We start from the raw sequence: 14,263 nt of genomic DNA on the forward strand, positions 1-14,263 counted from the left end.
AATAAATTACACAATCAAACTATTAACTTTTGTTTAAATGTCAGTTATAGTTTATATACAATTCTGTTTCCATTAATTGTATTTCAATATGGGTAGATACCAGCGATGAAGCAATCTAAGAGCACAATATAAACTTAATTATTTATAGGCCTAGATGTAACGATGCAATAATTTTTTAATAGTATGTAAATTAATACTATATTCTTTAAACTAATAGTATGGGATACGTAGTTTCAATTTTTACTAATTTTTATGGTATAGAACAATTATTTTACGAGACTGTAAAATAATAGAAATACCATATTCGTAACTTTTCGTCTCCCTTTTTTACTGCTCTGGGAAATATGGGCCAAGATCCATTGCATTTTTCCCATCTCTAAATCCGCTGTAGTTTAATATTTATTATCACTCACTTTAATACTTTCAGTTTGCTTTCGTGCACGAAATATGTGTAAAATTCTTTTACTTCACCAAATCGATTCTATTCATCTTATCTGTTTATAATGTAGTAAAATATAGCTTTTGTTTATAACATAAGTTACATAATTCTTCTCTCTCTGACTCGTATTAGGACGTTGACATTAAATGATCTAGATTTTTAAATTTAATTAAACAGCGAGCGTTGGTAATGAAATCGAATTATGAAGTTGTTACAAAGGAATTAGCAGGTAGAGCTAAATCTTCATTAAGATAAGTTAAACAGAAGTAATGTTAGTAATACTAGTTCGTTGAAATACAAATACCTCTTTATAAACGACGAGGTTAAAGCTAAATTGAGCATCAAATCAAACCTATTAATTACAAAAATATGTAGATTATTTGTTGCGTGTGGTGATTGTTACTTGTATAATTTGTATGCGTAAGCTTAATGTTCGATTTCAGTTAATTACAGTTTTACATGTAGATTTTCTTTCCTTTCGCTCATAAAACATTAAAATTACCTGACTCGTATGTACACACAACCATATTACAAATTTACCTTTTTATTATACAATATTACAAATTAAATTACTTCTACCCTTTCACTTTCAGTCTCAATCTTAAACCTACGGTCGAACATCAAGGCCTATTTCGTGAGGGCGCTTGCATCACAGATATCAGCCAGTTGATAAGCAACGTAAACATGAGCGAACATCAAAACTTTTTGCGACCTAATGCTTTTGATTATATATCATTAGAGGAAAGAGTGTAGATTTTGCGGGTCTGTTGGGGGTACACATTTATTGTATGGCTTTATAATTGAAATGGAAACGAAATATTGGTGCTGGACTTTGTTTTTTTATTTAATATCGATACATTTAACAGTGAATGGCTTTAACTTGGAAACACGTTTACCTTTGATAAAGGAAGGTGACAGAGGTTCGTATTTTGGGTTTTCAGTGGCAGAACACATTGATATTGATGATAAAGAGGCGAATCGCTACCCCGTGTAAGTTACTTTCATTAGATTCAAATGTAACGCTTTTTTATTCTTAATTTCAATCTTTAAAAAAGAGAAACTTGATTTTTAATATGCATTTACACAACTATCTATTAACCCACTTACAGTAAAGTATGAAAATGTTATTAAGTTTAAATTGAAAAAACAAAGCATGGAAGGTTAACAAACTAATTAATTTTAACAACAATCTTGCATAATTAAGCAACAGAATAGCTCTTCGTAGATTCACTATTTATCAAATTCAGTAAAAGTTATTTGTTCCATAATTTTCTGATAAAACAATAACTAACACATTTGCAATTACAGTAAAATGAATTTTTATTAATATTTCAAGTAAAATTGTCAAACTTATTAATATTTTAAATATTTCTCGGATCACATTAAGTAAGCACACTTTTTCGGAATCGTTGAGGAATAATCAAAACAAACGAGATCAAGCTAACATATTTTATACATAATCGGTTAACAGAATGGAAAATACTATATTTTATACAACTACAAATGGTATCGTGTAAGATTGTCTAGTTAGTGAAACCTGTATCATGTGTCTTGGATTAATTTATTTTACATTCAGAACTGAAAGAGAATGATATAAAACTATAATAATCTGATTTAATTAAAAGGCAAACATTTGTTATATTTATAATTGTAATATAGTAAAGAAACAAGTGGGTTTGGAAGGCATGCAAGACGTCTCGTAAGTGTTAATTCAGTCAGTTATGTTTCCATGTATCCCAACAGTAAAAGAGTAAAACGTTATAACTCAAATATTTCTATTTTTATTAAAAGTTACTGCATATACACTGTTACAGATCAACTTACTGTGTAATGGATGTTGTTTAGTTGACTAATGTATTGTGAGTGTACTGTTAATATTTTATATACACACATGAATATTGAAAATGTCAGTTATAAGTCAAAAGTATATTTATTATTGTGGATTAGGTGTGTGTACTTACGTAAAAATGTTAGAATGCATTTCTGCGTTGCCATTATTGGATTAACATGCAATTAGTGCATTATTGCTTTTGTTTATGTTTTTTTATATATATTTTAATGTTACATGGGCTGACTTAAACTGAAGGACGTCTTATAAAGTCAGAAATATTCCGGTCGTTCACGGATCTGTGTTGTTCATTTAACTTGTTTTTAAGATCACTAAGCTGATGTCTGGAACAAGCTGTCATTTCTGCGAAACCGGTAAGAGAAGATAAATAAAAGGCATTGGGATTTTACAAAACTGGTTTAACCGTGTCCACAAATGCTGAATTTTTCCGTAAACAACTTTTTTCATATTTTACAGCCTATTTAAGTATATAATTGAACATGTTAAAGCAAATTTAATAGACACATTATTGCTTCAAGTACTCTAATTTTAACTTCCATATAAAAGACTGCTTGATTATTTTATGTTTTAACTATTCCATAAGTAGTCTGTAGACTTTAGTGCTTCTCAGTACTTAATTTCTAGATAAAAAGAGTGCCAAATCGTGTTGTTAAAAGTGAAGTCGGTAAGCGTAAGGAAGAACTGGTGAGCAAACAAAGTGAAAATTTTTTTTGCTAAAAATATAGAAAGAAACGATGACACTTGTACCTTCTGCTCACCTGTTTAAAACCTAATGCCCTATTGACGGGTGGAGAGAGAATTTTTTTTTGGAAGATAACAATGTAAATGTTATTGAGATTATTATTTAAATATCAATTCACAATGCAAGTAAGACAGTCTTAAAACTGTTTTATAGTGTGTCTGCCTTTAGATAAAAATAAATAAATCCAAAACAGGTACCATGTCTCAGGTCTGAGAAAAAGAAATTAAGCAGAGTATGGCACGTTTTGTAGAATCTGTAATATTATCGTCATTGCATAATAACTTATGTGGCCCTTAAGTTTCATTTCTATAGGGTCAAACAAAAATGTGTTTTCGGCGTTACAGGTAGCGTCGAAAATACATTTTTGTTTGAGCATTAAACCATACGTTTGGTTGAAATGGGTCGTAACCGTTGGCGAGTGTATTTTCCAATCCAAAGTATATTTATTTCAAGGTGAACAGATATAAAAATGTTTTTTTTTAATTATTACCGTTATTATAATCAATGATACTTGTTATAAGGTAGTAATATTGGGCCTATTATATTTTTAACATTTCATTCTTCATTTAGTATTTCAGGGTTTTTCTAAGAGTAAAAGGAGTGTATAGTAGTATTTCAGTGTTAAGAGCAGCGCGAATAAAAGGCTTAGACTCCTCAAATATTATATCCCTTACAGAGAATTATTTTTGCCAACTCAATTATTATTCAGTATATTTAACAGAACAGCCTACCCAAACAAAGTACTCACGCGTTACCTATACACTATGTCCACTGTTCACACTATAACAATTGATGTGGTAACAAATGTTTTATATATAACACTAACAGAGTTTCAACGGATTATGTTTCTTATGTTTCATAGCCGGTTTGGAAATATGTGGTGAACCGCGTCGTCGACAATGGATGTGACAGGCCTAGTGTAGTTAAAATACTGCTATATACTCTTCTTCTTGGGAAAATGCAAAGGAACTGAAGAAAGATCATAGAGTTAAAAATATAATAGGCCTAATATAATGTTTATTACAAGTATAGTGAATTATATTGTTACTATAACTGTATTAACGTTTCTCGTTAGGATCCATGAAAATCTACTGTGCGTTGTTTGGATATCCAATACCGAAGCAGAACCTTTCAAGTGTAGTTTGGCTACACTTCGCAGCTTCATTTCTGATATATTTTGTTGTTACATAGTTATAAATTGTTTGTTTTATTACTCTTTAAAAATATAGTTCAATAGTTCTAATGTATGCTTTGTCAGTTCTATGTAATTTAAGGCTGACGAATGAAGCCTAATTTCCAACAGATTCAACAAATTAATATACCTATCTATGTATCTCAGGACTGCTGGTATGGGTATTAACATTTTTTCCAATAAAGCAGAGAACAACGTTTCGACGTTTTTAGGTCATCTTCAGGTTAACAAAGAGTTAAAAGCATATTCGTTTCACTCCAGTGTGAACGTAGACGAGTTCTTTCCCATGTGATAAGTCTAGAGTGTAAGAATTATTACCTCTTTTTGCCTTTATTTTCTCCCTGGGCTTTATAGTTGAAGAAACATACTCTCATAAAATATGTTGGTAATTCATTTCGAATTATATATGATTGGTACTGTTCTTTTAGTGCAAAGCTATACAATGTGTCATCTGCGCTCTGTCCACCGCAGTAAATCAATCGTCAGACTTTAGAGTTAAAACACGGCAAAGGTACCACTAATTCGCAGGAAGATATTGTATATGGAATTTTCTGTATATTTTTGGAACTCTACGAATATGGGAACGACGCACCTGCTATGGCTTCCAGCCATTTGTGAACCTATTTTTCACCTTTTGTCATTAGTGGGACCGGACATGGCCTGGTGGTTATCGTGTCGATCCAGGTCGAAAGTTCCAATGCTCGAGACATGATTCTATTAAACACACCCCATACCTTTAATTGTGAGTGCATTATAAAAGTAGCAGTCAATCCCGTTATTTTTATAAAGAGCTGTACAAAGCCTTTGCAGCGACAAATGCTACTAAATGCCTACTTTTCCTTCGAGCAGTATTATAACTTAAAATTAGACTCAGCTATACATGAATCATAAGGATCTGACTTGGTTTAAAGTCAGGTTAAAAGTTCCAATTCATCATTAAGGTCGCAAAATAAACGATCTCACAAGGGTAAGACATGTGTTAAAGTAACTAAGCAATTTGTTGATCTAGCATCCGAGGTACATGTGCGGTAGCATTTTATTTTAAAGACTGTACATTGACAAATTGTTTTCTACGCACACATGTGCGGACTTACGAAATTTTCTATTCTCTCTCTCCATGCGGTCCTTCACGTTGATGTGACGGTCTATCAGTCATTTGTATTTATTATTTTGTTTGATTTTCCGCTTAGCCCTAATAACAACTGAACTCGTCTTTCTATAAGGAGTGTTGCAATAAGCTAAAAATAAAAATAAAACCAGTGTTTATTATTTATTTGCCTTCCCATCCTTTTGTTTGTTTGAAGTTAAGCACGAAGTTTTAAAGGAGTATCTGTGCACTCCCCACCACCTTTATTGAAACTCGATTTCTGGCGTTGTAAGTCCGCAGGTTTTCCGTTGTACCACTTAGGCGCTCCCATTCTTTAAACCACAAGTGACCAAAGTATGTCTTGTTTATCTATAACCACACGTTCTTTTTAACACATTGGTTAGAATCAGTCAGTATTAGGCAACTACTTGTAACAGTTTCTCGTTTTTAATATGAATCTATGTTTTTTATGTTTACCAGTTTCACTTGAAATGCTAACCAAATTTTTTTGTCACTTGAACTTATTTTAAATTTGTCTTAAAAAGTATTCCACACATATATTATTATTTTTATCAGACAATTATTTGTTACACTATCCTATCTTTAATATGAATCTGTGTGTGTTTTTTATTTATGTTTCACTCAAAACGTTTACCAGTTTTCTTTAAGGTCACTTGAATTTATTTTACATTTATTTCTAAAACTAGTTTCATGTATGCTATTGTTGTTGTTTTTTGGTGTGTTTTTTTTTGGGGAGGGGTGCTAAGCTACAGAATAGACTGTCTGCACTGTGTTCACCGCTTGGAATTGAATCTCGGAGTTAAGCGTTATAAGTTTACAAACTTGCCTCTGACTAGGACACTTTCGCTTTTTCACTTACCTTACACTACTGTTTCACTTCACTATGTCATTAATATATGCAAAATTCAATAAGTGTGTAACACACAAATAAACACCAACACATACATGGCGTGGAAATCTAGTTCCAATTCTCCTGTCGTGTGTACATCGATATGTCTCACACCATAAGTCATCTATTTATTTTATAACCGTTTTCAAAATCTGAGTTATTTAAATTTTGAATTCACCTATACTCCTGTCATGAGCTTTAATATATTTCAATTCAGATAGTATTTATCTTTTAAAGACATCCTTGAATTACTTTCAATGTTGGAAACCTGTTTATCAAATATCACTAGTAATTCTTTTTCTTTTTTCTTTTTGTTACAAAATTGCTTTCGCGCGAATGTAATCGAAATTGGAAACTATATGAGAGAGAAGAGCTTGTTTAACACCCGAAAGCGTTTAACATATGTAGCTTTCAATAAAATGTTACTATAACCGTCCTTGTATAAGAAAAAATTTAAAGTCCCGAGCTTCGGATCATCTGAGCCGCTTACTATAACAGATTGCACTTAATGGCGTTCCTTTCTGTTGTCTTGTATTATTAATAAGGTACGACTGTGATGGCGTTTCCTGATGCCTGTTTCATTATTAATGAGTGAAACTACATAATAACAGGGATTATGGAAATAGCACAATGTTTCGCAGACGAAGCCAAAACAAAGGTGTCATAAAGACTGCTAAGAGGGAATGGGAGGGAAGTAATCAAGGAAGCACGGGAAATTTATTTATTTTCTTACGTATATAGTTTTTCAAACGTATAACAAGAAAACTCCACAAATTATGTGAAAAAAAAATACAGAAGGAATAACGAATTTTTTTGTATATTTCATATTTATCATTGTAAGACATATTTTATATAAATATTATAAATGAGAATGTTTTTATGTGTTAGGCACAAAGATAAGTTATGAACTATTTGTGCTGTGTTTAGCAGGGGTATCAGAACCCAGTTTTTAACGATAGAGGCCTTTAGAACTAATGCTAAGCTACTGTGGGCTTTTATGCTTTAATACTAAATTTTACTAACAGGATATTTTAAGAATATAATATTAAACATTTGCTGTGTTATAAGAAAATAAACCCTTGCAAATTATCGTGTATGATATAACTTCATATCGTTAACTTGTCTGCTAGCCAGGGCGTAGATTTTTTACACCCGATGGGGGGGATGATTTTTGCAACCACTTATGTGGACTGTTCAGTTTGCAATTTGGTAATCTATGATTACGTGAACCTGAAAGCTGTAAACATGCAGTCACAGATTAATCTCGTTGCCACGATACTTGGATGTATACTTAGGCCTATTGACTGATACTTACGAAGTTACAAAGTGTAACTTAGATCGAAAAGCTTAGAAGCACGCCTTTATTAAAGATGTACATTTCGGCTACTGAAAAAGCCTACATCTAGGCATAATTATGTAATTCGATTGGTAAGAACACGAGAATCACAAGAACAAACACACAGTTTGTAGGCCTGTGATGCAACAAAACAATTCAACAGACCAAACTGTAGGGGGGATGATTGTATGCACCATACCCCCCACCTAAAATGAAGGAGGGGATGTATACCCTCCATCCCCCCTTCAGGATCTACGCCCCTGCTGTTAGCAATGTCATGAAAGAATAATCCCTGTTGTTTATTTTATTACCGGAAGATAGTGCATGTGATGAATAATGTGTGTTACTCAAGAATTTGTTTGTCTTTTGGTCTCATTGCAAAGTTACTCAGTTGGCTATATGCACTGTGTCAGCTGCTTAGGCCAAACCTCTAATTTTAGTGTCATAAATCCTAAAACTTACTGTTCATCACTCAGGAAGAATATTAAGCAGAATATTGAACGGGTAAATTATTATAGAATATTATGCAGAAAATTGGACGGGTAAATTATTATAGAATATTATGCAGAAAATTGGACGGGTAAATTATTATAGAAGGGAAATAATTTGAAATTTGTACATTGATATTTAGTCATGTGCTTACTGCCCACAGTTTTGGATACATCTTTAACAGCGGTATGTCTGTGGACTCACACTGCTAAGAACTGGGTTTCAATACCCGTGATGGGCAGAGCACAAATAGCCCATTGTGTAGCTTTGTGCTTATTTCTGAATAAACAAACAAAAAACATCTTTAGCAATTTAAAACATAATTGGTGAATTGTTTTAAAATTAAGTTGGAAAAGAAATGAAAGAAGCGAAACTCATATTTTTATATTAAAGGAGAAAACAAACAAATGTAGCACATTCTTTATGATTGAAAGTTTTGGGTCTTTTTGACAGTTTATGAAATTTTTAGAGTTTGATCATCAGGCGAAACTATTTAGGATTGGTTAGCATAATTTTTTTCAGGTATGGAATATTGTGCTTATGTTATGTAACTTTTGTAAATTATGGAATATTGTGTTTATGTTAGATAGTATTTTTGTAACTATGGCATATTGTATTTAATTTAGGTAGTTTTGTCAAAAAATGTTTCTTCTACACTTCACGCACATTCTTGAGCAAGTTTTTTTTATTAATTCAGTCCAAATAACTGAACGTTTTCAAGAAAAAGCTTATTATTGATGGATATCTGTATAAGTCCCAATGGTATAATAAATTAAATTCAGTCCAACAGTCACATTACTTACATTTTAGAATACTATTTCCAATTTAATTAAGATCAGCCCTTATATTTGTGTATTTTGTTCAGTGGTTATACTTGGTCGTCCATTACTCCAATCATGTTTTGGAAAAATCGTATTAATTTTTTTATGTACAGTTATCTCTTATGTTATAGCTGTTTTTCGTTAGACAACACTTATAACACTTTAGAGGTCAGATACTTTCGGTTAACGTAGAAATTACGACAGCTGTGATTATTTCGTCTTACTAACAAGCCCCTCACGAACCAGTGGAGGACAATTTTGTTGAAAAAAAGCAAACAAACTACCCAATTCAAATTTTCTTAATTTAAACTGATATTTTGGACACCTTTTTATTGGCTAAAAAGAAGACATTTTCCACACTATTTTAGCATTGGGGCTGTGAAAAGTAATTTGAAGTGGTAAGGTGACTTAAACCCGTCAGCGCATCACGAGTTTAATGGCCAAGCACAAGAAAGATGGAAGTCTCCAAATGACGCGCAGTTGTGTACAGGAACCACCTCAGTATATATTGTGCAGCAAGCCGAGTACAATATTATGCCTGTAGCTGCTTTCAAAGTGCTCCTGTCTGCTCGTCCTACTGCCGACAATAGTGATGCTTCGACATTCTCTACCGAACTGCAGGTGAAATTGTTCGTATCTCATTTGAAAGCCAGACTCATTTTAAAATATCACTACATCATACGCTAATGCTACTGCTGGGGATCTTCTGAAGTGCAGCTGAAATCTTGAAATCTCCTCATGGTTATCCTTGTAACTTCCCACATTGTGCTCCGTATTTCAATTGGCTTAAAATCCTCGGTAAATGTAAAGGAGATCGTCACATTACACTTTGGGATTAACTTCACTACTGCTATGTATGATTATATGAGTAAAGTACATTTTATTAGGACTCTTGTCTTTTTAATCTATAGATATGATTAAAATGTAGTACTGACCCACAAACCATGTTTATTTCAGTTATTTAGGTTGATAGGCTGCACTTTTCTGTCGTTTATTATAATTCTTTTTAATATATAATGTTTGTTTTATTAAAGTTGCACTACTAAGAAACCATGACATCAGATTGCCGCTTTTTCTTTCCAATATTTGGTTGTAAAATAACTCGGACACATTCGTGATGACGAGAAACCAACTTGAAGTAAAAATGTATCTCAGAACGGCTGGTATAGGCGTTAAAACATTTACTAATAAAACAGAGAACAAGGTTTAGATCTTCTTGGGTCACCTTCAGGTTAAGAAAGGGATACGTTTTAACTCAGGCACAGTTTTTATGCCAGCAAAAAAAAAAAACTTCTAAGATCAAACCTTACTATCACATAATGAACTTTGTCACAACATATTTTCCGCGATCATTTGTAGGTTTTGCTTTGGAAATCAGCTAACCAGTAACGACCACCACCAGAGAATATTGATGAATTTGGTTAGACAGTGGTTGATTAAATTTGAGAATCTACTATGGATGTGGTACAAATGGCTTCACCAGAATTATTGTATGTGTAACACAAATAACTCTATCAGAGTTATTGTGAACATGACACAAATAATTCCACTATAACTACTGTGGATGTGAAGTGGACGAGGCAAGCTCACGTAATATTTCAGTTGCAAGTATTTTCGTTGCAAACATTATACTGCAAGTGACTTGTTGAGGACAAATGCCACCCACAATAAGTATCATCTCGTGTAAGATAATAAACAGCACCTGATAGTAAGTTTTACAAGCCACTGTGTTATGCTCTTACTCCCGGGTGTCATCAATCTGACTGAAATAATCTGTGATGCGATGAAAATGACACTGAAACGTTTTGAAACAGCCAGAACAATGAAGAGAAGTGCATAGTTTCAGAGTCTTATCATAGAGATCCATCGCTGGTACAGCGGTAAGTCTACGGATTTACAACGCTAAAATCAGGGGTTCGATTCCTCTCGATGGATTCAGCAGATAGCCCGATGTGGCTTTGCTATGAGAAAAAAAAACACACACACTTATCTTAGGGTTGACCTTTACTGGCTTTTTTAAATGTGAATATTATAGAATGTCTTATATTATTTAGAATGATAATATGAATCATCACACATGCAAGTACTATATTAACATTTTATTATATGTTCAGTAATGGTAAGCATTGTTGATATGCTGGAAAATAAAACCCTGAAATGCAAGTTTCAGTTTTATTCCCGAGGGTGACCTTTTGATTCATTGTTATCTCGTTATGGAATTAATGTTTTCGTTCTTTAATATTACTTTAGCAGAGGTTATAACGCTCATTGTGGCACCTTATATGATGTTGTTAGCACATTGTTAAATAAATTATGAAATAAATCTTATCTCTACTCCCTAAAAAATACACATTCCGAGCCACCAATTTCTGGTTCGAGGTCATGCCAATAGAAAATATTTTTCAAAAGTAACAATGAGGTACTTGTAGTTAGTTATTTTGAATTTCGCGCAAAGCTACTCGAGGGCTATCTGCGCTAGCCGTCCCTAATTTAGCAGTGTAAGACTAGAGGGAAGGCAGCTAGTCATCACCATCCACCGCCACCTCTCGGGCTACTCTTTTACCAACGAATAGTGGGATTGACCGTCACATTATAACGTTCCCACGGCTGAAATGGCGAGCATGTTTCGTGCGACAGGGATTCGAACCCGCGACCCTCGGATTACGAGTCGAACGCCTTAACACACTTGGCCATGCCTAGCCCAAGAATAACAAACTAACAACCACTGGAACCACATTCAGGGCATGATAGAACCATAAAAAGTGGACCTTCCTATCATTTTTCTAGGTTCAACCTCTCTGCTGTTTAGCGGCACAGAGTTTTGTCTGTGGACTTATACTGCTAGAAATCGAGTTTCGATACCGGTGGTAGGCAGAGCACAGATAGCCCTTTGTGTCGCCTTGTGCTTAATAACAACCAGCATTATATTTGTTTTACTAGATACATTGTGATTGTTTTGCTGAAGTTTTCTAAGCAGTAACTTGTTTTGAAATAAGGATAAATTGCTTAGTATATAATGAACGAATATTTTCTTATTAAGATTCGGTTCGTGTGGTATAAATGCATTTTCTCTAAATGTTTACACGCCTTTTCATTCTTTTGCTACAAATAAATACATTTGAAAATGTACGATAATTTATTTAACTATTAGTAATATATTGTGCACCTATATATATATACTTGATAATCGCAAGAAATATATACAAACGAGAGTTTGATATATAGTTATATTTTAATTACTCTTAAGTGAAATAAGATGCTTATGTTTTGATGTGTAATGACAATAGAAAGAATAATAACCACATCTGAGTAATTTAGTTTTTGGGATCACGCCTGATAGGAGGAGTTGTGGCTTCATTGGGCTCTGGACATCTGTCGTTCATCCTAATGCTGCACATTTATGGAATTGTATGAGCATTCCTCGTTGCAGGCTGGCAATGAAAGCATGAATACTCAGGCTGAGATCATCGGGGAAGTGGTGGTGGTGAGTGTGTGTGTGCGGGGAGTCTGCTCCCATAAAGTGACGTAGTTTTAGATCTGAGGATTAATGGTTCTCTTATTCTTTTCTTTGAATCGATGACCACGGGGGGTATTGTTTAGATATAAAAGCAGTCGTCATGACAGTTGTTAACAGGTCTTAGCTTGCGGTCAAGTGGGCAGTAACGAGTGGACTTGGGTTGAGCTGCACGGCCAATCTGTGAATAGGATGGATAATACATAGCATTGATTACTCACCAGTCCACTGAACCCATACAAAATATTCCCTGTATTCACTTGAGAACTGTTGGCCCGTTTGATTCAGAGCTAGTATTTAACTTTCTGAGGGCACTTTAGGAGTTTTCTATCTTTACTTCTCCTCTCTATGCAGCTAGAAGAGGCCAAAGTGGCTGCCCATTAAATTTCCATGTCCCTTTGTGACACATTCGTTGACCATGCTTCACTTTATGAGCGCTTTACATTAAATCACTGAAGTATTGCACTCTGAACATGTAACATCTTAGTTTTTGTTACCTATCTGTTCTGCTGCAGAAATTTAGTTCGGTATTGATCACTGTAGAAATGGGCAGCGTCTAATAAGTAGTGTTACTGATGAAAATTAGAATATTGTCTGTCTAAAGGTGTTATAGTGATTTCTAATAAGTAGTGTTACTGATGGAAATTACACTATTGTCTATCTAAAGGTGTTACAGTGACTTCTGATAAGTAGTGTTACTGATGTAAATTGCACTATTGTCTGTCTAAAGGTATTACAGTAACTTGTTTGTTTTGGAATTTCGCACAAAGCTACTCGAGGGCTATCTGTGCTAGCCGTCCCTAATTTAGCAGTGTAAGACTAGAGGGAAGGCGGCTATTCATCACCACCCGCCGCCAACTCTTGGGCTACTCTTTTACCAACGAATAGTGGGATTGACCGTCACATTATAACGCCCCCACGGCTGGGAGGGCGAGCATGTTTGGCGCGACGCGGGCGCGAACCCGTGACTCTCGGATTATGAGTCGCGCGCCTTACGCCCTTGGCCATGCCGGGCCATTACAGTAACATTTAATAGATAATAAATCTGAGATTTTTTCCTAATTCAATTGTGAACTTTGTGGGTAACATCTTTATGAGAACACATACAGGTTTATAAAGGAGAGCCATCACATTATGAGAACCACAACACGTTGTTTTATATATATATATACATATACTCAATTTAAAATAGAAATTAACAAAGAAACAAACCCGAAAACCAGTACAAGTTATATTCTCATCACCATTCATTTTGTGTTTCATTTCAGTGACATGGCTAATTTCGTAAAAAAGTGTGTGTGGTCTCGTGATTCAATGGTTGTTGATTGACGAACATTTTGGATTTGGATTATTACTTGTGGTAATGTTGGCTAGTCTTAACAGTCATGCTTGCATTGTGTCATTATTTTATCTACTTTTTAACAATCGTTTTTGGCAGGCCCGGCATGGCCAGGTGGGTTAACTCGCCCTTTCAGACTTGGGGGCGTTATAATCAATCCCACTATTCGTTGGTAAAAGAGTAGCCCAAGAGTTGGCGGTGGGTGGTGATGACTAGCTGCCTTCCCTCTAGTCTTACACTGCTAAATTAGGGACGGCTAGCGCAGATAGCCCGCGAATAGCTTTTCGCGAAATTCAAAATAAACAAAATCGTTTTTTAGTTTTATGATTTTTTCAGAGCTTTTAACAAACTGTTTTCGATACGATATGATATTTTAAAAATATAACGTATATTACAGTAATATTGGCAATAGCTGTAGTGTAACTGGTTTGTAAATACTCTCGCATTATAACTTTATTTACTTAATTTATAGACTAAAAATTAGTTCCGTTCCTAATCTAAAGAAGTAGGGTTCTATATAGCGCGTGTTCTTTTGGGTTATTGAA

At 34.1% G+C, this 14,263-nt stretch overlaps 1 protein-coding gene across 1 annotated transcript in view; it reads left to right on the top strand.

Annotated features, from left to right (window-relative positions):
- Positions 1-1,118: 1,118 nt before the first annotated feature.
- The window catches only part of LOC143235707 (integrin alpha-PS1-like), a 144,092-nt gene continuing 130,947 nt past the window's right edge, over positions 1,119-14,263 (top strand). The window contains exon 1 of the mRNA XM_076473919.1: positions 1,119-1,429. Coding sequence (XP_076330034.1) covers positions 1,245-1,429 — 185 coding nt within the window. The 5' untranslated portion in view covers positions 1,119-1,244. The remainder of the gene's footprint in view (positions 1,430-14,263) is intronic.

This window comes from Tachypleus tridentatus, chromosome 12, assembly GCF_004210375.1.
Source record: "Tachypleus tridentatus isolate NWPU-2018 chromosome 12, ASM421037v1, whole genome shotgun sequence".
Lineage (NCBI taxonomy): Eukaryota > Metazoa > Arthropoda > Merostomata > Xiphosura > Limulidae > Tachypleus > Tachypleus tridentatus.